The following is a 26,632-nucleotide window of genomic DNA, read 5'->3' as shown; positions in this document are numbered from 1 at the left end:
GATATTGTTTCTTTTCTTCTTTCCCCCCAGTACTGTCCCGCTTTTCTTTCTTCTCTGCTTTTTCTTTATCATGTCTTGATTCCTTTAAAAATACACATATGGGAAATAGCTTATTATGGTACCCATTGTACAGGACATTTAGGACTGTAACATTTAACATTAGAACTGGACAGCTTAAAAAAAATCATCACTCAAAATGACAGTACTCAGCTTCTGTGATTTCTGAGATTATTTTATCTTTCTCATCCAGTTCCCTGGTAAGTGCCAGCAGCAGAGCTGCAACTGGGAACCACAGTTTGGTAAATACAAATGTGACTGCAACCTATCTGCTTTCACCAAAAGAAGCTGTGCTGACACATGCACGTGGAAATCTGAATTACAGGCTAGTTTATATGTAAGTTAAGAGCAGTCTGCAAATATTTTAGATTATTTGGAACCTGCAGGTTCTGAATTTTCCTGGCTACTGCCAAAATGAACTAGTCCTCCAAACTGTCTTGCTCCTGCCACGAGTGACTGCTGAGATATTTAAAGCCACAAGATACAAGAAGTTTCAGAAGCATTTTCTTACACATTCACAGCATATCTTTTAAATTTAGGCTATAAAGCATCAATCAACTTCAGGAAAAAAATATCAGCTTGTCCTGTCAGCAACAATAACAAATAAACAACAGGAGAAGAGGTTATTTTACCTTTTTGCTACCAGAGGAGCTCTTCTCCATCTTTTCTGCCTTGATTGAATCACCTTTCTCTTTTCCTGAAGATTTTGATTTGTTTTTCTCCTTCTCTTTTTCATTTAAGCGAGGGGAATCAGAAGGACTTTCACTTTTGCTATGTTTTGAAGAACCAGCTAAAAACAGAACAGAAAGTTGTAGTTCACAACAAGTAAAAGCCTGACAAACACTCACACAAAAAGTAAAATACATACTTGTGCCATTTTCCTCTTTGCGTCGTTTAGTCGAATCTTGTGGTACCTCTCGGTCACTGTTTGAATGATCCTGGCACCAAATACAATTATGCAGATGTTAGCAGATTAAAACATACTCCTGAAGTAGCACCTGCTTGTATTCTTATGTTGGAGAACTAATTTTTGAATACTTAGAATGTAACTGAGGTGTTATATCTCATGTGAAGTTTCTGGAGATTGGTTTGGAGGGAGCAGAGGTTTGAATACATTACTGCAAACCGACCCTTGAAAGAGTAACAGAACAAAAAAGCCACCTCTGTCTGATACAGATCACTTCTGCTCAAATGGGCTCTACTGCCAATTATTACTGGAATTACTGCAAGGGCTTGGAACAGAAAGCTTTCCAAGGACATACCAACTGTCTAAACTAGTTCATTAAAAATGTCACCAACCCTTTTTCGATCTTTCCTGTCCTTTTCATCTTTCTTCTCTCTCTCTCTGGATCTTTCCCTTGACTTGTCCAAATCTTTCTTCTCCACTTCTCTCTCCTTACTCTTGGACAGTGTTGGAGTAGTGTGGTTTATGTAGTGCTGTTAAATTAAGGCAACATCACCAAATATTAATAAATATTCCTAGACATGTAAATAAAAAGAAGTCTTATTCTAACATATCAAACCTAGCTCAAATATTAAACATAAATATTTTATTAGCAAAACAAAGAGTGATTGAAGACATGTTCAAACTCGTCATCTATAATTTAACCTACAGTTTATTTACTCAATTCAAGAATATTTTCTCTTAACTGAAACATTTATATTAAATACACACAAGACTGTTCACCAGGACTGTTGGATGCATGACCACAAATCAGACACAGGGCTACAGGAACAGGATATGAAGGATACTGGACTAAGTTAACACCTGCAGTCTTGCCCAGAACAAATGAATTGAATCAGCTGCTTAAACAAGCTGTAATTCATTTTAAAGAGTAATCTTTATCAACAAAGTATTTAAGACAATACTTTAAATAATGTCTTTTAATATAATTTCTAACCTTCAAATTTTTCTCTTCAAATGAGAAAAATAGCTGAACATAGAAAAGAATTTTCTTTTCTCTAATATGTTCTAGATTGTTATTCCACTATCTCTTCTAAACAATTCTGGTAAGCTCCATAAAACAGGCAGCACATCTGTTACATAAATATGGATACATTAGAGCAATTGTATCTGTCTTTTTAAAAACAATTATATAGTTAGATCTAAAAAATATTAAGAGCACATTTTAAATTAAAACCACTTCCCTTGGTATTTAAGTTACACCAGCACACAGATTTAAATCAGTATACTTCATTCTTTCTCCTGTTCCTTAAGTTAACAATTTTATTTGGGGACAAAAAAAATCTTTATTAAAATGTCCTCTGTATTTCTTTTTAGAGAGACATCTTACTTAAAAGGACACCAACAAAAGAGGTAAGTGGAAGATTAGTTTAAAACAATCAAGATATCACTTGAACCAAACCAATTAGTGTGTCAACTTTCAAAACTAAATTCTGTCCTTCTCCAGTTTCAGTAAATGTTTAACTTACCAAAACCTGATGTTAGTGATCCTATCTTAAAAGTCACACTGACAAAATTTAGGTCTCTTTCCCTTTATTTCAATGGAATTTTATTCTCCTACAACAGACTGAACCTTCAATACTTCTTGCACTAGGTATTTCTTTTTGATTTTCCCTCACTCCTCTTTTCTTATTCAATTTCCTACAATGCCATTCCACAAGTAAATTTATTCCTGCTCTCTTCTTTGCTGACAATGACATGCAAATATATTTTCTCTAAATAGCCCCATTCAGTTGTCTCCTAGAGCTGCTTTCCACAGGAGAAAGCAACCTCATAGCTCTGCTTTCTCCTGTTCCATTTCTTGTGTTCTCATGGCTGTCCATGATAGATTCCACTGCTCCTCTACCATTCCAATGCAGAGTTTTGGAAAACTACATCCATCCTCCCCCACCTCCTTTACCAGAAAGACTTTATCAACTTGCTTTAGAAATGCTGCCAGCTGATGACACATCAAATTTTGTGTGCTTTGGTGTGGTTTGTAACTTGGACAAATGCCAAAGAAAAAAAAAAAAAAAAAAAAAAAAACCACCAAAAAACCCACACCAACAACAACACACCCAAAACCAAACCCTAACTCAAGTCTGGCACCATTTATTTTATAACCTGCAGTGTAAACCAGTACTTCCGTTGTCTGGCTCCAGAAACTGAGCAAAGTCAGGAATAAACAAAGTCTGTAAGCAGACAACAGCACTAGACTTTTAACTTTTAGTGGAAGCTGAACTCATAAATCTTACAGGCATCTGAACATCCCATCCCTTCCCCAAATAAGTACATGGAAGTAAAGAACATTTAACTTGTCTTACACCATGTACAAGGAACATTGTCATGAACTGCTTTAAGTCTGTTAGAACGGCACTGAAGAGTGAAGATTAGTTCATTAAGTGAGAAAGATTAGAAAAGAACATTTAGAAAAGGAAGGAACGGGTTGGACACCCCCCCAGTTCCCCAAACACTTAAAGAATAAATCCATTAAAAGGTCACACAACTGCAACACACTTCCAGCTAAGTCTACACAAACACATTACAGTTAATTCTAAAACATAACTTTTCAAATTAACTAGAAAAATAAAGCTGTTTGCTGTTAATTTGATTACAAATAGTTCCACTGCCTGCTTAATTAAATCAGTGTGCTAATAAGTAAATATTTTAAAATAAAACTTTAGCTTAAGTAATGAAAATATAAGCAAAATTTCAATTAACCAACTGAATCTTGACTCATACAGTAATGAAGGGAAAAGTGAGATTTTACAGATTCCCATATACCACCCTTCAGGCAGAGGTAAGCTCAAGACAAATACTATCATTTTCAAATTTAAAAAATTTAAATATACAAGTCACAATGATTATTTATAAAAGTATCTAGATTCAATCTATAGACACTGCAGTTTCATCAATGGTAAGATGAAAGGATGTTTCCCGTATACACTATCCCTATAATCAGATACAGTTGGTATTGGAAAGATTCAATTAAAAACCAAAAATCCACTGCAATATCCACTAAAGAATCACAGTTAATTTGATTTAAAATGCACAAAGTGTTCTGACCACTTTGCATAAAGATAACTACAACTAAAACAACAGTATAAATACAGAGCATGGAAATCCATAACATATTTTTAAATTAAGTGAATATGAGTAACCCTAGGTAAACCCAAAAAGTATCCAGAAAGTCCAAGTAGTCAGCATTTTCCCAGCAATAAACCTTTGTGCAGTTTAGTTACACACTGGTACTGATTGTGAAATCAAGCAACTTTAGAAGATTTGATCCATTTCTTATCAGTCACATCCTGTGATGTATCAGCAGGTGTGCTGTGACTGTTACTGTACAGCAGTTACAATGTGCTTGAGTTCTAAAAAGAGCAACAAAATAGTTACAGATTCTGTCTAAAATAAACTATTCCCAGTGCTTGTTAGGCCACACCCAGAACATTGTGCTCAGTTTTGGTCCCTGCTATACAAAAAGGATGTGGACAGGCTGGAGATGGTGCAGAGAAGGGCCACAAAGGCTGATCCAAGGCTTGGGAAGCCTGACACGAGGGAAGGCAGGGTGATCAGGGTTTGATCAGACATGAGAAGAGGAGGCTTAAGGGAGACCTTAGCACCATGCCCTAGTATTTAAAGGGTGGCTACCAAGGGAGATGTCCTTTTAACATGGAAAAGTAATGGGTAATGGATACAAGTTACTCCTAGGAAGATTCCAACTGGACACAAGAGGGAAAGACTTCACACCAGGAACAATCAGCCATTGGAGTATCTCTTCAGAGAAGTGATGGATTTCCTAAGATTGGACACTTAAAAGATCTGGCTAGACAGGGTGCTGGGCCAGCCTGCCTATACCACATTTCTGCCAAAAAGGCTGGACTAGATGATCATTGAGGACCTTTCCAACCTAGGATTCTGATTCTATGAACTCCTGAGAGGATTCTTTAGTATCCCTTCTCCTAAGATAATGAAACTGAAATGCATTTACAGGAAGCAAATACACAAAGATGATAATTCAGGAGGCTGTCTCTGATGCTTAGAAACACAATACTGTAGTACTAGAACATGAATACACTTGTAAGGGGAAAGAGTATCAATAGTCCAGAGATTTCTCAAATATTCTTTAACTAATTACTGTTCTTTAATTGGTATATTCAAAATCCCTCAAACAATCCTAAGAACTATTTTAGCTATTCTATTAGCTCTTCAGCCAAATAAATGGCTTAATCATTTCTGTGTATTCAAAAGTTTTAGAGAGGAATAGAAGAGACACTGACATAAGACATCTCTTCAAAATATTGACAGAAAGGTAAATTCAGGGGATTTTTGTTATGTTGCTTCTACATTATCAACCGTATTTCCTGTACAGAAGAGGATTTACACACCAGGACAAAAAACCCCATCCCTCCATTACTATGCTAGTATTTACTGGAATGGAATTTGAATTTCTGATGGGTGTTTGCCACAAGAGCAAAAGTTAACTTCTCTCTGAAACAAAACATGAAAATAAACTTGGCTGGTTTCTAAAAGATTCAAACCTTTGCTGAAGAGTCCTTGAGTTCGTTGAGGTTGTCCTGTAGAAAATGAACGGAGATGACACGTGAGCTGGAATAGTTTTCAGAAACCAGAGGGACTTTGGGAAGCACGGCCGTGCCCTTGAAACAAAAAACAGCTACTCCTTCTGGAATAAATCTTATGTTAATACCATACTTTGAATAAAGCTAGAAACTGAAATACTTTTTAAAAAGAAAGTGGGGGGGGAAAAAAGACAGTCATTATCTATTCTCTAGACTTTGCTATTAAATAAACTACAAAATAAGTCTACATCTAATTCTTCCTAAAACGATGAAAACACTCTCCTGGCTAGACAAAAATATAAAGAAAAAGCAGTCTTAACTCTAAATATAGCTGAACAAGAGGTGAAACAGGTTTAAAATACTTTTAAACCTGTATCTTCTCCACTTTCAGTTAAATGTGGTAGAAGTCACTCTAGAATGACCTTACGCTGCTATTTAAAAAAAATTTCGTCATTGAGTAGTTATCACTGTCACCTGTTTCCTCAAAACTAGTAAAATCTATTTGAATTCTCCAAAATTAAGTTAAATATTTCAAGTAAGTCTTACATAGAAAAAGGTGTACTTTAAAAAAAACAGAAAAAAGAGAAGAGCTTGTTCTAAAGTTGGTAAGGTGGTGAAGTTTAAAGACCCACATAATCCATCACAGTGCTCTCGATGAAGTATTGGTAACTTACAGTTTTAAATGTTCAACGTACTGCAAATTCAAAGATTCCATGAACATAGATGGTTTAGAAATAATATAAATATGGAGCAAGGAATGGCTACCCTGAGTCTTCAAGTAGGCTACGCCCATGGTTTTGTGCTGCGCTTGAGTGCTTGGGGTTTCTCTTTGCTGGGTAGGAGGCTTGGTGGCCACATCTGGTTTTATCGTAACGCAGGGCTCAACATGGTGGGAACCCATTGGAAATAAACAAACCTCGAAGGGAAGGTACAACAGAAGCTGCATGCGCACTGAATATACACAACTACAGGAGAACTGATCACCAAGGAGACTTTAAAATGGAACTCCTTTCAAGACTCCTCCTTAGAAGGCACATATCGGTATGATGCTCATCAAGAAGCCTGATGAATTCAGAGGTATCGCACATCCCGTATCATCCAGGAATCTTCAGTGCTACAGATTCTTCAAAGAAGTGCAGAAAAATATGCTCCACTCTGTTGCAAAGACTCATTTGCTTGTAGCTACCATTGCACTCCAAAAAAAACTGACTGCTTAAAGCAATGAGGCACTTCTGTGTAAAAATTCTCTTGAAATTTCCAAATACTATTTTACAAAATTTGTGCTAGGTCCTTGAAGCATTATTTTGGTTAATTAAAAAATATTTTTATAGAAAAAAATGACAGTCCGCCAATAAAGAAAAGGAATGCATTTTCTAATGCAACATAAAACCTCCAGTGGTTCCAGTGTATACTTGGCACAAAACTTGAAGGAAGTCGAATACTGGCATCCCAAACTTGTGAGCCTAACATGGGTGCTGCCTTCCTCAGGCTATACTAACCTTTACTGTTGAGGAATGTGACGGAGAAGAATGTGTATCAACTTTGCGGCGTTTTTGTTCTAAGGAAAGAACAGAACAATGGCATTATTAAAACACAGTTCAAAGAGGAGAACCAAATAATATCACTTTCTGAAGTACCAACATAATTACAGCTAGATTTCTTACCACTATGTGAATTTTGTTTTCCTTAAGCTATCTAGAGTTAGCAGCACACCTTGACCATCTTTATGAAAGTTTGCAGCAACAGCGTAATGTGAACAAACTGCTGCAAAATTACGCTCGCTCCAAACATCCGTTTTATGGAAGTCAGTATCTGAATTTCAGAATTTCTATGAAGACCCTGAACAGGTAAACTCTATGAAAAGCATTACAGCCCGCCCTTATATGGTTTGCTTTAAACAGCACAAATATAAAACTCAACATCAGCCTCAGATTATAACTTAAGGATTTGCTCACCCTTAATATAAGAGACTGATAAAGCTTTTTTGCATCCTTCTTAAGGATGCAAAGGCCTATATCTTTCACTTTTCCTGTTTTTTCCAATTCAAAGGTTGTCATGAAGCTCTCAAAGTACACCAAGTTTTTGCTTTACACTTTTGCCTAACTTGCATGGTCAAAGTTATACTAACACAATTTAATATAAGACCATTTAGACTTACATTTTAAAAATGGCAGGCTTTGTGAGAACAAGCATTCACTGGAGATGTGTGAAGTTCACACATTCCCATAGTTTGCCTTTTGGAGATATTCTGACCACATCCTTTAGATACTGACTGTATTGAAAAGCCAGTGCCAAAATCTTGCTTATTGTATAGTGAGTCTCTCTCAGCTTCTCTAGCATTTTTTGATATTCAGTGATTTTAAAGTGACACATTCTATTTTTCTAAACAAGAACAGAAACCAAATATTCAAACCTACCCCTTTCAGATTCTGATGTTTCTGATCGGGGAACAGGTGACTTCAAGGACCCAGCTACTGGCACCTTTTCTCCTCCTTTAGCATTTTCCTTGGATTTCATTTCCTTTGCTAGATCTCTTTCTCTGGACGGCTCCTTTTCTCTCTCCTTTTCTGCAGTTGACTTTGACTCAATGATGGTAACAACCGTCTTGGACTTTTCTTCTTTTGAAGCTTTTTCTTCTTTCTTCACCTTTTCCTTCTCTTTGTCAGATTTTGGCGTTTTCTCCTTAATCTCTCTTGCTTTCTCATCTTTGTTAGCCCGTTCTTCCTTCGGTTTATCTTTCCCATCTTTCCCAAGTGCCTTCATCTCCGGAGTGGCAGCTGGAGTCTTGTCTTTTTTTTCTTTATCTTTTTCCTTCCCGCTTTTTTCTTTATCATCTTTCTCTTTAATAATTTTGCTGCATCAAAAATAAAATGGCCAGTTAGCATGGATACAAAACACAGCTCTAGCTTTATCACAGAAGTTTTACTTCTGAATGTTTGACAGAATTTCCTGGAGCAGACACTACAATTTCAGATTTGCTGTTTCTTTATCAGAACAGCAACAAGGAAATGTTCTCATTTATCTTTTGTAGCTAAAATGAAATGCATTGATCAGTAAAACTGTGTATTTTGAAAGAAATAATGTCATTGTTTAAACTTTAAAAAATGGGAACTATTTACACAGAACCCAGAAGTAAAATTAAAAGGCAGGTCATTTCCAAGTGTATTTTTGTGGCTTGGAAGGAAGAAAATAGAGAATGTGTAAGAATAGTTTTTCTCACCTATTAGATGCACTGTTTCCATTGCTTGTTGTCACCTTCGGTGTAGCGTTGACAGTTTTATTAATAACTTTCACCACACCCTGAGACTTCTCCTTTAGTTTATCTGCTTAAAAAAAGAAAGAACAGCTCTATTTCAACAAGTTAATCTATAACCTACTGATTAAAATACAACAAGCAGCTGAGCATGTTCATGTCAGGTCATGTGTAGCTAACAGCTAAAATAGGCAGCAGATCACTCTCTCCCAAAACCAAGTAAAAATAAAGAACACATACACTGATCCTATTTAGCATCACATTTTTTTTTCTTTTTAGCTTTATGAGGCAAGTTTTGAGAGAAGCCTGTAATGTCAGAAAAATTCTACTAAAAAATAAATATATAATAATCATAGGTGTGTTTACCAGTCTCCTCAGTAGTGCCCTCCTCCAGTCTAACTGTATTTATTGTGAGAGACGTAGGCATCCCAGCACCACCTGGCCCATTTTGTACTGTTGCAGGTACAGCATTCCTGGCAGGTGGGTCTTTGTGGTGAAATTCATTTTCAGGTATCATGAAAGGCTTCCTACTTTTCAACTGTCCAGAATAGCTGCAAGTCGCACAGATTGTTAAATATGCACAAACATAAAGCAAAACATGGGTTGAATCTTAAATGTGGATCTAATCTAACAGTTCATCTGTTATTTATTTCACAGTTTTTCCTAACTGATACGCAGTTTCTTCCCCCTATACTGATGAGCTCAAAAGAAAAAGAAAAACAAACAAACCCACTAGACACAGAAGCAGCCCTACTTCCACACCCTCTTCCTCACCACCACACACACACCCCTGGCCAAACACACAGAACAAACTGACTGCTGACAAAACTTCAAACTGTTGGGGCAACCTGAACTGCCCCTCAGGCATACGAGGATGATTCCACATTCACCACAGGAAGATGTAACATGTAACTAAGCATTTTAGAATCATATACACTTTCAATATCTAACCAGTCTTGCAGCAATAGCCCTTGGCTTTCTTCCTTTTACTATCCCTCCTATCTGCTATATATTTCTCTAAAATTAAGCTATGCTCTTGTGAGTAGAAATCTTTACTATTTTAAGGGTTTTACTAGAGTCTTGGAAAGGAAATTAGTGATCATCCAGCACAAAATGAATGTTTTCATTCACACTGCCAGCACCGAGATGCAGGATAGCGAAATCTTCTGTGATAAGGTAAAAATCAAATGTTAGGACTGTAACAGTTCCGAGTCTTTAGATGCCTTTCATGATCCACTTTTAACCACTTTCTTAAATAAGTTGTTGTTACCCCATAGCCAATGCATATAGATCAGGTCTCTTCTCTTTCTCTTCCTGACATATCTTGTGTACTCTTCTTTCCAAGGCTTGACCCAGGTTCAGCACTTTTGGATACCATGGAAGGATTTTGGTCAGCACAATCAGGATGTTTCTGATATGTGTATATTCACCTGTTTCCAGACAGTGCACAGAAGCCTAAAACATAAATTAAGTCTAATGAAGTTGGGTTTTTTTAAAGCATTAAAAAAAAATAAGGTTTTTAGCATCTCTATTTACCTTAGTTAATTTATAGTGCCATTTGTGTACCACGTGTCTAAAATTCTCATAATCCAGTTGATCAGCCTTATTTCCACCATCAAATCCAGTTGCTCGCAATATAGTTAGGAAACCTGGATAGTTGCCACATTCCTACATGCACATCAACAAATAGGAGAAAATTATTTTTTGGGAAACAAAACTGGTAATTCTAAACTCTAAAGAATGAGAAACAATAACACTTTACAAAACTCACTTAATTTTTTTGAAGCTAATTTATATTGAAATTTTAGTTGTGGGTGACAGAAAAGATTATGAATAAATTTAACTAGCTGGTACAAGGAGTATTAAGAGAGTTTCCATAGGCTCTCTAAATTATCTTCAAGGTAAGCTTTCTGAAAATCAGAAATGGAAAGGGTGTTTTTTTTTAGAATTTTTTTTTTTTAACACCATACAAAATTACCTCTACCAAAACAACATGAATTATAGTAAAATACAAATCAATTTTGTGATTATACCATCAGAAAAATCCAATTGCACTGTTTTTAAATCTAACAGTTTCACTAAACCCACTTTTACTGGGCTGGATTACACAAATGGTTAGTACATATTCTAATGAGCAAACTAATTTTATTAATTTCCTATACCTTTTCATATATGACTCTGTCACTGTGCCATCTGGTCACAGTCTCCAGCATACAGCATAAGAACCTGCCATATCTACTGGCTTCATTTTCTGTGCAACTTGCAACCGTATATATAATATCAGAGAAAACCTGTGAATAGAGGAACAAAACATTATTATGACCTTACTGAATTACAAAAATCTAAGAAAAATTATAAATTTCTCTCATCTAAACCCCATTAAGCTGGTTTCTAAATACAACACAGACTGCTTACAAAATCTTGTTTGTTTCCCAAGTGCTGGTCCTCCACACTTAGCCCAGAATCCAAACATACAGCTGCTGCTGACACTGTTTGATAGTTCAAGTGTCTTCATTGACGTAAGTGTTTTATTTTCAAATTAATAGTGATTTGAGCTGATAGAAGTAAACACCCAGGCAAGCTGATGCAAAGAAGTTTTTTTCCCTGGCCCACGCAGGTCCATCAGATAGGGCTACCTGAGTAGAAGTGCTCTTTTGGACACATGAAATCAGAGCAGATGCAGTAACTCTAACAAGCCCCCTGTCTGGAGCACTGTTTGACAGGGTCAGAAAGGTCTCAAGGATGTTGCTGGTGTGGGACAAGAGTAAGAAAATTGGTTCCACAGCAGAAGGAAGCACAAAGCTAAAATGGGAGGATGAGAGCAGGCCACAGAAATGAAGATTACTTAAAGGTTACAAAACCTGGGAACAACTCCTATGACAGCTAATGACTTTGCTCTGAAACACCAGACTCACTAGGGTAAAACACCAACAGCATTTCTTAAAAATAAACCCCTGAAGTTTTAAGAAGACTTTGATCAGAAGATCTGAAGTACAAAAGTGAACTTCTGATTGTCACAGGATCTTGTTTACCTCTTTTGGGAGGCAGGGGAGACACTAGTTTGGGATGTTTGTGGTGGTTATGATGAAATTACACACACAGAGTTGTATAACTACTTACTCGGTCATAGCAGAGAAGTGTGGAGAAATTGGGTGTTTTCTGCTGATGCACCAGTTCAACGAAGTGAGCACAGTAAACTGCATCAATGGCCGAAAAAATGCAGCGAGGAAATATACACAACTGTAAAAATTTGGTGATAGTCTCATTTTTGGTAGATTCTTCAAATAACAAAAGTTGAGAGGGGAAAAAGAAAAGAAAAATGAAGTAAATTAATGGTTTATCATTCAACTACCCTCTTCCCAAGAAGTTCAGTATGACAGATCCATACTCTGGTGTTTGATTTCAAATGTATCTTTGGCATTGATCAGAAAAAAGTCAATGTAAGTGCAACTGTTTGAGGGTGGGGATAGAATAGCGGGGTGGATGTAGCAAATCTTTATTTCTTATTGGCAAAATTCTTCTTTCACACAATGGGGCTAAAAACAGGTTCTGGGAAAGCTTCAGTAAACTTCTCTACCTGCTCAAATTGCACATCAGCAAAGCAACCACCTGTTATTTCCCTAGAACACTTTCTTTCATCTTTCTACATGGGGCTGACTTTTTGTTTGGTTTCCTTCAAAACTGAAGCACATGTTGTCTCTATAGAATCCATTAATAATAATTTTTCAAATTAATCAAACACATAGAGGAATTTAAAGAAGAACAGCCTTCAATAAACCACCACCCCAATACATAGACATTTTGTGAAAGTTTAATTCTACCACTGAGTAAAGACTGCACTGTATCAAGTTCAAAAGTCACCTGTTTCTGTATGACCAACCACAGGTTGGCAAACTCATTAGCCTAACACATACCCAAACTGGTCCCATGGCAACAAGGAGCATAAAAACAAGCTGAGAGGAATGTACACCACGAAAGGTCAAAGAAAAGTACAGAACTAAAGACTTCAAGTGGATGCCTTCAAAGGAAGAACAGTCATGATCCTCACAAGGGCCACTGGTGGTTCTGCACAGGCCACAAGTCATAATACCCAGGGTTTACTTGCTTCAATTTTGTGGTGCTCATGGAATAAAGATTGCTCAAGAAAGGACTGTCAAAACTTTATGTTGACTTTGTGTAATTTTAGTATCTACACGTCAAAGGTTATAACTAACATTTGTTACCTAAAAAAAAACGGAAGAAAATCCATCAAGGGAATCAGTTCATAGGACAATCAAGTGTGTGTTGCTTCAGAAGTGTACAAACAAAGCAAGTGAACAGCCAGTCAGAACAGGCGGTCTTCAATTGCTAAAGCTACCAGGCTAGTCTGCCAAAAATTAACTTATTCTCAAGGGTATAAACACTCTAGCAAAAGTTTGTAGATAGGAAGCCAGTCTTAAAAATTAAATTAAATATCAAGAATTTAAAAAATAATAATAAACCCCACTACTACAATAGATGTGCTGTTCTAGTTCCTCATGTAGGACAATTACACATTATTTATTTTAATGGGCAAACTGCTGAAATAGTAAGCTTGCCTCTGGATACAAGGCTGGGAAGCTTCCTTCAGCTGAATCCCAAGTATAAGAGCCAACAATAAGCTATTCCCAGTGTCCCACAAAGAGTTACATGTACATCTATGCAAACTATTTTCTACACACTTTTGAGTGCTTCTTTAAGTAGACAAATTTACCAAGTCACCTCTAGACCAAGATTTTTTAATCCGGTAGTAACTTTTCAACCAGTAATATCTTGTAGTTCATTTGCTACAGTACATTAAATATTTATAGGGAACAGTGTTTCTTCATTAAACCAGTTGGATGGATCTTACATGAGTTGGACAACAAAACTTTTCCACTGGATTATGCTAGGCTTCTTGGGACAGACGAACTACTACTTCCAGTTACAAACTCAAAGTTCATCCAGAGAAGAAAACTGACCAGAGAAAAACATTTCAGATTAACCACACCAGCAGAGTTCACAAGCAACATGAAACATTACAGACGTTTTGTAGGAGAAAAGACTTGATTCTGGTTGCTGCATATCTGCTCTATGAAATATGTACATGCTGTTTCACTGCACAGGGCTGTTAGGCTGGCACAACACTTATGTTGTCATTGGAACAGAGTTTATGCCACCACCCAAACCCTGGCAATATTGCTCCTAATCACAGGACTCAAACAAAGTAAGTTAACTCAAACAAATCCTTGAGACTTCACATGCCTATTTTTTGTCCTGTAGCAATTATACAAACTTAGCAGCATTCTAACTGCAGTTAGCAAGTACAAGCCAGCTTACAATTACAAGCTTCCACTGAACTGGTCAATCTCTAACTTATTTTCTAAATTAGGGCAAAATTCAAAAGGTCTTGACATTACAAGAAACAAAAAACTTCTCTATGAAAACCAAGTACTCAGCATTTGCAGAGACACATAACATTCTAAATAAAATTTTACCTTGCTATAACAGACCTCAACATAGAAAAAATCAAGTTTTCAAATAAACATTAAGAGTATTAGTGCAAGGAAGTTCCTGAGACAGTGACAACTACAAAAACATCCACAGCATTTCCCTTAGACACACTTACTTGCCAGAAGCCAGTTATCTTTCTCTAGTTTCAGTCTCTGTAGAACCCTCTGCACATGCTCCAACTGCTTCTTCTCCTCTTCAAGGAGCTTGTCCTGCAGAGCTGTGCAACGTTCTTTTTCTTTTTTCTTTTTATTTGGAGGCTATAAAATGTCAGCATAACTCATTTAGTATTATAACTAAACTTGCTATAGACAGAGCAAGTTCCTGGTAATACTAAAGAATACTTGAAAAACTTTTCACTCAAAAATGTTCTGCTCTAATAACCAACTGATTTTATGAACACTGGCTATAGTTAAGACATGAGTGAACAGACAAGCCATATAGGTGTCAAAACTTGCTTTCTGAAACTGATTTTCCAGTAATTTTCACTTAGTGGAGTCACTAGTAATTTTAACATGGGAATTATGAAGGAAAGTCAATCCAAATTATGTTAATGTGGCAAATGAGAATGCATGAACCAGGTGACAAAACTTCCCAGATCTAAACAATATAATACTTTATGAAAAGAAACTCTTTCAAGGCTAGAAAGCTTAAACTGGACCACAAATTATATCAACATACCATTTCCTGATTGTCATCTATGGCTTTCATCTGGACTTTAAGTTTATTGACTTCTCTGTCATAGCTGCTGTGTGGCACAGCAAGGTCATACATTGTTAAAGACCAGAATGTAGCATAAAACTGAGGGCTGATGTCATCCCAGACTTTAGGGAGGTGCAGAGAAATCACAGCTTCGTGAACAGGAGCCATCACCAACTCACATGATGTAATGTATTTGTGAACTTTGTGCTGCTGTTTATTTCCCTTCTCAGCTTTTTTTAGTTCATCATACTTTGACTGTGGATAAAAAAGTAAAAGAAATAAGAAACTGTAATCTATAGACACAAAAATTAAACTCAATAATAATTTAACTTTTCTCTAAAACTTTTCTATACAACATTTACTTGTGAAATGTCAGTACATAAAGCAATGAATAACCTCATACAGAACATTTGTCTTCATCCTCATTGGATGGATTTGACTTTCTTCACTGATGCTGCTACCTGTTGCTAAAGTAACACATTATGTTATACCAACTAAAAACTGCTCTCCATATTGAGCTTTTTAGATGCAGGAACAAATTTATTTCTGACACTTCCAGAGATAGCACACCATTTGGCAGCTGCAACACTTCCCTCCACAGCAAAAATCCATCTAAAACACCTGCAGAAGAACTTACACCTTTGAGAGAACAGGGAAGGAAAGAATTCCTACTGATAACCGAAGACATCCAAAGAGGTGACTTCATTGTCTATGACTCCTGTCAGTTGTATGGAAGTTGACACGTGGGCCATATTTTCTAAGAATATTAAGGACAACCAGTTCCAGCCCACAGCTTCTATTTCTAATTCTACTAATAAAACTTCGCAAGTTTTATTTAGCAAACAAACTTTATCTAGAACCTACCACATGTACTGCAACAGGTACCAGAGCAGCACTACGAGCAGACAAATGGAAGAGTTGTACTCACTGAAATGTGGTGTGCATACATGGGTCTTGAGAGGAAAAATGCAGCATCATGAGGTGTGTGAAACTCATTACAGAGAACATCAATGGAAGGCACTCGCTTTATGTAATCCTCTGTGCTTAGATTGGATGCTAAAAATCCACCAAATTGTACCAGGGTGTCGTGGCACTACAAAAATAAAAAATACAGAAAGTTAGCAAACATTATAATTTTGTTCAATAATTAAGTTAGGGAGAGCTTCAAAGCTTCCCTTTTTTTTTTTCCTTTTTGTTTCTTGTCAAAAATGCTAACACCAAATAGAAGAGCAAAAAATTTCTCATTGGGGAAGAACAGTAAAATAATATCCCCCACCTAGAAAAGTCAGCAGAACTCAAGAGCATTCTCTTCTACCAGAATGGAATGCATTAGTTCCTACTGCCTAAGGCAGCAACAGAATAATTTTTTGAAAAAAGGAAGTTTCACTACCAAAATGAGATTAGGAAAACAAAATGGTCACTTAAAAAAGAATTTCACTTTTTATGACAAAGAATGCTTTGCTCTTTTACTCAGAGGTCACTTGTCAATATAATATATTTTTAATACACCCATATATTTTAATAGAGTAACCCTGCAATTAGTTTTTAAAATCCTATCTATTTGTATTTATTGTACTAGATTCTCATATATAATTCTATATATTGTTATTTATGTGCTGAATCCTCACACATTGTGCTTATACACTAGAAGTTAACAAAAAGAAGGGGATCTCATAAATACAGGTGTTTTTACTTGCCTGATCATACAGTTTTCCCACCAGCTTCAGATGTTTTTCCCCTCCTTCTTGAAAGACGACACCATTTCTCTGTTGAGCCATAAGCAGGCACAGTGGGAGGGCAAGATCATGGTCCAATAATGCATCTTTTAATCTCTGAGATGATTTCTTTGTATTCCTGATTTGGCCAAAGTATCCACCCTGCACAGTACAGAAAAAATTACCCAAGCTGGAAAACAGTGCATCAGGAATGGAATCCATGTGAGCTGACTGCAGAAATCCTGATGAATTAACAGCAACAGTTTCCTGTCCAGTAGTAAAACTCTCTGGATCCTGTACTGCAGTGTATGTATAGAAGAATCAGAAACTAACCAGTCTTGCCTGCTTTAATCAGTTTTTGCTACTCCCCCCAAGCAGGGCTGAGCCAGCAGGATTGCACCACATCCAAGCTCAGTGGCTGCTGGAATGCACAGGTCTGTCATGGAACACTCTCTCCTGAATATGAGATGCTGTGATGCACAAGAACTAAGGTTCACATCTACACAGCCTTGGCTGCCTGCCTCAAGGCCTGTAAGCTCAAAAGGGGGCAACTCTGATAAAGCACACACCTTTCTCAGCTATGCTGCCAGAGTTCTTGAACCAGAGTCTTTAGAACCACCAACAAAAGCAATAGTTAATATTAAATTTAACACAAACCCACCTCAGCTTTCAGTTGTTCTCCACCAGTCATGGCTTCCAACTGTTCCATCGTCATTTCTTCAGTAATTTCTATCCCTGCCATTTTCTGCACTACCTCTTTTAAAATAAGCAAATCAAAGCTGCAAAGAAAACAGAAAAGTGGAGTAAAAACAAGACAATTTGTTTAAGAACCAGAAGTCATGACATTCAATATATATTACAAAGCAGCACCACAATACATGTCAAACAACATTTCCATTCTTTTTTCAAGAAGAAACTGGTATGTCAAGCACAAGATTTCTTTATTGCAAGTAAAAAGCTAGTACTTAAAAAGTAATGCAGTCATTCAACAGTTGGATTTCAGAACCTCTTCAGAACAACTTAGTTGTTTTTGAAGATAGTAGTGAATGTGGTGCTATTAAGTATAAGCCAATTAATCAAAGTTTATTGCTCCCTTTTGTTGCTTTCGATGTTTTAAACTGTATCTGTACAATTATTTCATGAATATGGAGTATTTTATATTGTGTTAAGAGTTTCTAGAATAGTACACAGCCTTAGAAATTTACTAGCAAAGTAAGCCTGGAGAGGTTACTTGGAAACATGGAAAACATCTTATTTTTACTTGAAACACAGAATATATAAAATATTCCAATAAACATCCTGCCCAGAGACTAGGTTTTACATCCTGCTCTTAATTCCATAAGGACAATGACTTTTCCTCAACAGAAGTGCAGTAAATTGTATCCTAAATCACACAAAGCAGCAATGTTTTCCATTTAACTTCTGAAAATTGTATGACTTACTTATGAAATCATTTACCTATGCCTTCCAAAACAAAGTTTTATCTTTAAATAATTCATATGGCTTATATTTTTGTTTGCTGTTCCAACCATAAGTATGTTTTCTGCCTAGGTACTGTGCAATATCAGCATAAGCTCCAATACCTGAATATTGGAATCCTATGAAACTGGCCATACCAGTAAATCCATTTTATTTTTATGATCCCAAGAACTATGCTGACTGTTTTTTCCCAAAATACTTGCAATTGTGATGTTGAGGAAAGACAATAAACATTACTTACCATTCCTCTGTAGCTCAATGTGATTGCCATCATCAGAACAAAATGCAGGGACAGAGGAGTATATGAGACTGAATGTCTATGTTGCAGTGAAGGGGAAAAAACTACATTTCTCAACATAACTACCCTAAAATAACAGGCTGTATTATCACCATTGGTAAGGTGCCTTTCAGTAACCATATGGGGATTTCTAATAGAAAAAAGCTGATACTCACCTATATGATAAAATTTAAATTAAACAAGTAAATGAAACACTAATACTAACTGATGACAACGGAAAGACAAAAGGAAAAGTCAAATTGGAAACCTTGTTTTGAGTTATGATTGACAGCGGCACATGAAGAAGCAATTCAACTACCACTAAATAAATTGGATAAAGTATTTAAATAATATTAAAATGTTAAGAGCCATCCCTGCAGAGAAGACATTATGAGAAAAAAACTATAACAGTCACACTGCTTTATATAATGGATACTTATTTTTTAAATAATGTACAATAATGTGTATGATGAAATCACACACTGGAAGGTTTTTTCCCCTATCTGGTTAGGTGTTAAGAAAACTATTAAAATAAGTTAAAGATTAAAAAAACACTGCTTCAAGAATGTCATAGCTATACAATTAGAAGAAAAGTAATGTACTGAAGAGGGTATCATTCTTTCTTTCTGCTATTTAACCTTCTCAGTGCTATGAACGGAGTTGCCACTACTAGAGCAACAACTACATCGAGTGCGTGTGTATCAGCAGGCACCTAAATAACACTTCATATAAACTGAGTTTATAAGGATCCATTGTGCAATACTTGCCTTTTGCCAGCCTTCAGCTGGTTGGCTACATACTGCAGGAGGCCTGCAAGTTCAATTGGGTATTTTCGGAAAACGGCACCACAAAAGCTTGCCAGACCTAAAGCAAAGAGAAACCACAATGTCTACACATGTTCATTAAATAAACATTAACAAACTGCATATGGCATCTTAGCAATACATGCATTTCTGGAATACAAAGGGGAAAAAAATTCCTATTGATTAAACTTGACAGCTCTCCATTTTGTTAAAAATATTAGCCAGTAGGTGCAAGTGAAATATTGATCATAATGATCAATGGTTGAATAGATCATGGGGGGGCTGGAGAATTTTAAACTTATTGTAATAAGTATTAAAAACATTATTGTAATAAATAAAACATGAATACTAACTCTGCAGCCAGCTTGAGATTGTAGTGTCATCATGCTTCATTCTCTCCTTCTCAGGGTTTGCCAATGCTTCAATTATACAATCTTCAGTGGAGTTAAAGAAAGTATTTTTCTTCAACTTACAAGCACAAAAGTTACAGACTTGTTTTTCTGGCTCTTATAATATATGAACATGATATATAAGTACAGCAAGCACTAACATAATTATGGTTTTAAAAAAATAAAACCATGAAATAGTAACCTAAAAGCAGTATTTACCTCACTATTTACAGGATCATTATGCCTACAAGAGTGAAAGTAATAAAAACAAAGAGTAATTTTCATAGTGTGAAAGAATTAATAGAGAACGTTCCATAACCCACTACAAGTGCAAAGGTATTTGCAAACTTCACTAAAATTTCCAGCAAAGAGCAGCAAGACAAGAAAACAGAGACGATATTTACTCACAGATAACAGATTTAATCTGGCTACAACTGCAGCTTTATCAATAAGTGATGAAGTAGTTTATATCAAAGGATACATGCCAAGACATCATAGTTCAGGGAAGTGAGGTATTTCAGCGAATCAACAACCGGAGTTATCAAGTTATCATATTTTTGTATTTGTGATAAAATCTGCAAGTTACAACAGACATTCAGCTGAACAGGGACAGTATTCCTTATCTTTCACATTATAAAAGCATTTAACAATATTTGTCTTCAAAACCTACAGAAAACATGCTTAAAATTAATTTTTCAAAGGTCCTAAACAACTGTCAAAGTAAACAGACAATCTCATTAATCTATCTAGTACCTTAAAGATACCAGTGAAACATGTAAAAACTCTTTTCAATTTCAAACTCTCTTTTCAATTATAGGCAAATAAAATAATGAAAACATTTTCTCCTAATATTTCTTAAAAATCCTAAACCTTAGCAGCAGGATTTCCTGTTGCTACATACTATAATAAAATACTATTCAAAAAAAAAAAACAAAAAAACCCCAAAACCATGAAGCTAGGTCATGAAAGACTACAAATAAACTCTATTAATCAAGTTCTAGGATATTCTCTTTGGTACATGACACACGTGTGTATATTGAAGCAGTAACTTCTTCAAGTACAATCTAAAAACTGGTAAATCCATACTCTTAGGTCACATGCATGAATGAGATGGAGGCTCATCAACATATTTTTACACCTCTCCAGAACTCTGTAGCACCAAGCAATCTTGAAAATCCTTCCCAACTTCATTAGGTGTATTTCAGACTTCAAAGCTTTAAGTTTTCTTTTAAATGACCCTGATCTTTCTCCATCCCACTCATAGACAACTGTCAGAGCAACTTAACCTGAATTCACATTCTACATAACCTGATCAGCAATCTCTGTACCTGAGACCCACCTCTGCTATCTCCAATTAAAATTTTTTCTGCATTTGGTTATTCAAGAGATGTTTCCACATTTAATAACTCACTAAGTATTATTAAGTCATATTTAGTATCTTTCTATGTGCACTACTGAAAAATTACTGTATTTTAAAATTTGCATTAAAAGTAAAAAATAGTAACGATAGAACTGCAGGCCCCTTCCTGAACTTCAGTTATCTGTTGTCAGGATGAAATGGCATTCAAATACATGTAACTACATACATAATCAAATAAAATTGTAGGATTGCTGTGGCTGAGCTTCCCAATTTGCCTTCCAGAGGGTTTCACATTTTCCTTAGTTAAACGCCTGTAAAAGAGGACATATTTTATTACAAAAGACAAGCTAGAAGAATATCAGAAGAACAGGTCAATTTCAGTGAAGAAACATCTTTGTTAACTCTCACTAGCAAATGTATTTTCAAGACATCTCAGCATAGAAATGCTAATCCATTGAAAACTGGAAATTGAGAAATCCTCCAAGATGCAGACAGTACAACCAGTCCAGCTGTCCCTCTATCACTATGGACCATATTGTAGCTTCAACTTCGAACATTTCAGAAGCCATCAGTGAAACCTGTAGCACATACACTGAACTACCATGTCATGCTGTTAGTTGCCCCTGGAAATTTAACTTAGCCACAGATCAGTCATTTTTTGTTGCATTCTGTTAATTGAAAAACAGTATTTCTTTCTTTGTGATACAGTTTCACAGCATTTCTTACTGAGGATTTGAGCTCAATCTCAAACCTGAAGTTGACAGTAAATTATACACATAATGATCTTCAACAACTGACAGCACTGTGGTTCACCTGCACAACTGAAATCCATTGTCCAGGGGAAGGGGGGAAAGGTTTATGGTGTATGCAGCAACTCAGAAGGGAATCAAAACAGTTGTTCCTAGTTTTCACAGCTCTGAGTGTAAAGTCTTTTATCCAGAAACAATTACTGTCTTGCCTATATGGAAAGGTTCTGATTATCCACATTGTAACACCACACCATTTGCTTTTGGCAAATGGAGAACCTAATTCCCTGACGGTGACATCAAATGTGAGGTAAATCTGAAATTGCTGTGAGCCCATTTGAGGGTGAGACTAAATCATTCTGTTCAACCTACTGCCATACATTCAAATCTACAGAGAACATTACAAGATTCCTGACACTCTTTAGAGGAGAGGAAATTTTACTAGAGGAAATATGTAGCACTTGTACGTTTCATAAGCAAAGCAATTTATCAAAAACCTTACCCATGGAAAAGGTTTTACATCATTTAATGGGACATTTTTCAGAGATTATATTCCCTTATTGGTGACAAATTTGTCTGCATCCTTGCTTATTTGGTGGTTTTTAATCACAATACATTAAATATTTTATGAACAAGGACTATTTGGGAAATTACTAAGTCATTGGACAGGGAATGTATTTATCAAGCTTTTTTTCCTCCAGCTGGTGATATGCAGTATACTGCAGTTTATAATTATTTATAGGAATAGACTACTTACTTCATGATGTATTTGGCTCGATCTATGGTTTGAGCTTTAACTTTCACAAGCAGTGGGTGACTGTTGTATGTTTCATTCTTCCATTGCCCATAGAGACGGTACCTGGAAAAGTTACACAAGAAAAGGAATTTCAGAACTGACAATTCAGCAGCCCATTCCAAAGGATGGAAACAAATCATTCTACTCACCGGTACTGGTATGGAAAGGTTTTGAACATTCCCCATAATTCCTCAGACATGCATGCATTGCAGTCCATCAAGGAAAGAGATGGAAGCAAGACTTGATCAGTAATACTCAACAAACAGCTGAACAGTGTTTCCTGGGATAAAGACAAAACCCCAAGGTAACTATCGGGAAGTGCCTCAGAAGCAGTGTTATACATGCAGTGCACAGATGCACAAATGGAAAATTTGATTAAAAAAACAAGTACACCACAAGATTAAGACTTCCAGAACAAAAATGTAAATACGACCTAGAAATATCTCCCATCATAAACTATTCAGTAAATAATTTACAGATTATAGATACTGTCAATATTTTATCTGCCTATATAAGATACTAGAACAAAGCTACTGAAATCTCCAGCAGGTTGCACTCATTTTCCAATCAAACACACCATTAAAAATGGATATTGTGTGGACTTGCACGAAGCGCAACCAAGGAGAAAATTCATTTTGGCAATTGCCTTCAGTGTATTAAGGTATTCCTCACCTTTACTTCAATTTTCAAAATTTCAGATAAAAACCTGAAAACTTATACATGTTTGCAAGACACGTTTCCAATTTCCATGTTTTGAGTATCCTACCACCCTTAGCCTTTCTTAAACACTTCTCTTTTCCACTGAGCTGTTTTAGAATAACTAAAGCAGCAATGAAAAACAACCAAAACAAAACACAAAACCCATAAGGGATTTTCTCTGCAATGATTTAGGAAATCAGGATAAGTGAGAAAGAGGAACAAGTAACAATGAAAACTGCAGAAACTTCATATTGAAAACCATTTGCTGATTTAAAAAAAACACTTGTTTTTGTACGTGAGATTTATAATGAACACTTGGATTTCATTGTGAACAATTCTGATAATAAATTAGAAAATTATGAAGTAAATAAACTAAGCAATTTTAAAAAATCATTGTACCAATAATCACCTCCCGTACTTCAAATTTTTCTTTTCTCTACGCTTTTCCCAACCTTGAAGTATATTTATAGAATAAATAACTGGAGGATTTCCAGCTGATTACAAGCAAATAAGAAGTAAAATGCACATTTGGTCACCATTACAATCTTGCATAAAAACACCTTCCTCCAAAACTCACCATTTTCTCTTTATCTTCCTGTTTGCTTCCATCAGACTGAAACTATAACAAAGACAACCATGTTAATTGTAGCACAGTTAACGTAATAGTTACAGTTTCAGAAAAGGGCTATCTCAGCAAAAGCATAAACCTGAAGGGCCAAGCATCTCTTAAATGTTTAATCTGCTATATCTATCAGCATTAAAGTATTTTTAAATAGAAATTCAAATGCATGGATGAAACGCATTCCTTACATATACATGGGCTTTGTACAATTTTGTCCAAAAAGAACTAATACCTAGAGCTACAAAGGAACTTGCTATTACATGTGAAATATTAAATTTTCTTACTGGAGAGAAAAAAAATTGCGTAAGCATTCACCTTCTACCTAAAAAATCTGAGGACTTCCAATGCAGTTACCAACAGCCATAGATTATTTCCCCCATTTTTCTCTCACAGTAACAGCCTCTTAAGCTTTTAGTCTTCGTTATTAAATTACTCTTTCCTCTCTGCTTGCTCCACTCACCATGAAAAGCATATTAAGCTATCACACCAGTAAGTGCACAATTATTTTAAAGGTACACTTTAGCATGAAAGCTGCAGTGCAATGTTAGTAGTCTAACTTTTAACTACTGTATGGGTTAACTTAAGAGTCAAATTACCTTCAGTTACAAGTATTTCTACTGTTTGTTAAATGTAGTTTCACAACTAGAACATGCTGATGGCAACAATGTATTAAAAATAACTTTCCCTATGTTACCTTAACCACTCTGTCACTGACGAATTTCTTCACAGTTCCAACCTAAAGCAAATAGCTAAAATGTTGCTCATTCTTGTCAGAAATACATTAAACTGTTATATAAGTATAGGTACAGTAAACCTGCACAAGAGATTCTTATAACCATGTAATCTCCATTCCAGTGTACATATCCTCAGAAACAGGGCTTTCTCACAAAACTTCAATATTTCAATTACAAAGTAGTCCTAATAGTCTGCTGACAGCAATAAAATGCATTAGTCCCTTAAAATTATAATTTCCAACTTAACTGCACTGTCAGTTCAAAATAGCTATCACTGAAGTGATATCAGTCTTCTCACTGACCAGCAAGAAATGAGCCTGCTATAAAGTCACAGTTTTTACCACTGGGAAATCTTATACAGAGATATGGAAGTAGGGAAATAGTTGAAGCTTCCCTGATTTTACTACAAAGACTACATGGAAGCCAAAGTTATTGTAGGTCTCTAAGCCTATCACTGCGTCTTGGAAGATAACAAGAATAAATTCTCTTGACAAAATCTGCTATTTTGAACAAAAAGGTCTTCAATCCCAAGAATTATCTGCGTTCTTAGCTCTGCATCATCCGGTACAGCTGGACATGAAAGCCTCCCCTCAGGTGGTATATAAATTATGAGTATTCCAGTTAGTTGCAGTTGAAATAAAAATACTTTTAGGAAAATAAAAGTTATAAAATGGAAAACTTCCCCTCCAGTACCACTTCGATCAATCAACCTCTCCAATTTTCTGTCGTAAGTTAAAATGCTGGGCAACAAAACCCATGGCTTTTAAATTTTGAGGTGGTAGACTGGTTGTTCATTGATAATAATAGCAATTTAAAAATTATTTATTCCATAGTTTCTCTGAGCTGCTGTTTAGAAAAAACATAAACCCCCTACTGTTGACTTGAGAATAAACCAAAAACTGCCAGGTAAATAGCAAATTGCCAGAAAAGCAGCAGGAGAACTAATTAGCCTCAATCTGAACTACCGAGTACATTTTAAGGGAGTTCACAATATAAGTTCAACTTTCAGCCTTCCAAAACAGGTCATACTGCCAATCCTTCAACAGACACACGGTCAAAAGACATCTCAAGAGATCAGTTAAATTCTGAAGTCAGCAACGTGAAGTGATTTCCACATCAAACTCATCCTTAGTGACAAATCTTGAGGTGCTGCTGACACAAGATCAATACTAGCAGCATTTTAACTAGGCAGAACACGGGAAAAAGCCCATGAAGTAAAAGGATGCAACATCCCCTGTTTCCCAAGTAACCTAACAGCTGGAAGAGAGAGCTGAAATTAGCAAGCGTATTAGGTTATCAGTCCTTGCTGACTACATTGTTGCTGTAATAATGTAGAATGACTTCCAGACAGTCAGTACCATATGTCTGTTGGGGTTTTTAATTATACACACACAGATAATATTTTAAAATATGAATACCGTAACAGGAAATTAGATATCACTAAATATATGTGGTTTTAAACCTGAAGTGCCTAAAGTAGTTCCTAAAGATGTTTAAAGATCATAAAGTTGATCAAAAATTAAAATAAGATTCTCCAAGTTTGTCCTTAGTCAAGATCTTCTGTTTCAGCATTTAAATATAACACAATTAGCAAGACAGGCATTTTTTGACATCAGAGTAATTGGTATTTTTCACGTTTCGACCAGCTGTTGTGTCATACCAACCTCTTTCATAAATGCTTTTCCAAGGCGCACTACTTTTGCAAATAAAATGGGATCATGGGACAGATGAGGACCAAGGTAACAAAGCATGTTGAACACTTCCTTTCTCAATTCCTCAAAGCTCTCTGCTTGTTTTGGTGCTCTCTTGTTTGGCAAAGAGGAAATTGGTGACCCTTTAGCTCCTTTAGGTACACCAACTCTGAAAAATAAAATGTGCAGAATTTCACATGAAATAGAAAACTTTAGAAATGTATTTATAATTAGGCTTATCAATGAATTCATGCTGTAAATGTGAATTCATTCCCCTG

General features: G+C 35.9%; 1 protein-coding gene across 4 annotated transcripts in view; it reads right to left on the bottom strand.

The window, feature by feature from the left end:
* The window catches only part of THOC2 (THO complex subunit 2), a 48,993-nt gene that overhangs the window by 3,162 nt on the left and 19,199 nt on the right, over window positions 1-26,632 (bottom strand). The window contains exons 12-37 of one of the 4 annotated variants that reach the window (XM_053989920.1): window positions 26,328-26,523; window positions 23,885-23,926; window positions 22,758-22,888; window positions 22,570-22,671; window positions 21,293-21,377; window positions 20,188-20,281; window positions 19,671-19,751; window positions 19,282-19,378; window positions 17,420-17,537; window positions 16,741-16,920; window positions 15,972-16,136; window positions 15,023-15,298; window positions 14,460-14,601; window positions 11,954-12,111; window positions 10,996-11,124; window positions 10,370-10,501; window positions 10,104-10,288; window positions 9,200-9,384; window positions 8,801-8,906; window positions 7,998-8,434; window positions 7,080-7,138; window positions 5,542-5,577; window positions 1,357-1,494; window positions 926-995; window positions 690-847; window positions 6-82 (exon numbers count right to left, since the gene is read on the bottom strand). In XM_053989920.1, the coding sequence (XP_053845895.1) occupies window positions 6-82; window positions 690-847; window positions 926-995; window positions 1,357-1,494; window positions 5,542-5,577; window positions 7,080-7,138; window positions 7,998-8,434; window positions 8,801-8,906; window positions 9,200-9,384; window positions 10,104-10,288; window positions 10,370-10,501; window positions 10,996-11,124; window positions 11,954-12,111; window positions 14,460-14,601; window positions 15,023-15,298; window positions 15,972-16,136; window positions 16,741-16,920; window positions 17,420-17,537; window positions 19,282-19,378; window positions 19,671-19,751; window positions 20,188-20,281; window positions 21,293-21,377; window positions 22,570-22,671; window positions 22,758-22,888; window positions 23,885-23,926; window positions 26,328-26,523 (3,579 nt within the window). Of the gene's footprint in view, window positions 1-5; window positions 83-689; window positions 848-925; window positions 996-1,356; window positions 1,495-5,541; window positions 5,578-6,254; window positions 7,139-7,997; window positions 8,435-8,800; window positions 8,907-9,199; window positions 9,385-10,103; window positions 10,289-10,369; window positions 10,502-10,995; window positions 11,125-11,953; window positions 12,112-14,459; window positions 14,602-15,022; window positions 15,299-15,971; window positions 16,137-16,740; window positions 16,921-17,419; window positions 17,538-19,281; window positions 19,379-19,670; window positions 19,752-20,187; window positions 20,282-21,292; window positions 21,378-22,569; window positions 22,672-22,757; window positions 22,889-23,884; window positions 23,927-26,327; window positions 26,524-26,632 lie in introns of those variants that run through there. The other 3 variants (XM_053989922.1, XR_008439324.1, XR_008439323.1) reach the window with 3 other exon arrangements.

The sequence above is a fragment of the Vidua macroura genome, chromosome 14 (genome assembly GCF_024509145.1).
Source record: "Vidua macroura isolate BioBank_ID:100142 chromosome 14, ASM2450914v1, whole genome shotgun sequence".
NCBI lineage: Eukaryota > Metazoa > Chordata > Aves > Passeriformes > Viduidae > Vidua > Vidua macroura.
This window is presented reverse-complemented; position numbering and strand designations above follow the sequence as displayed.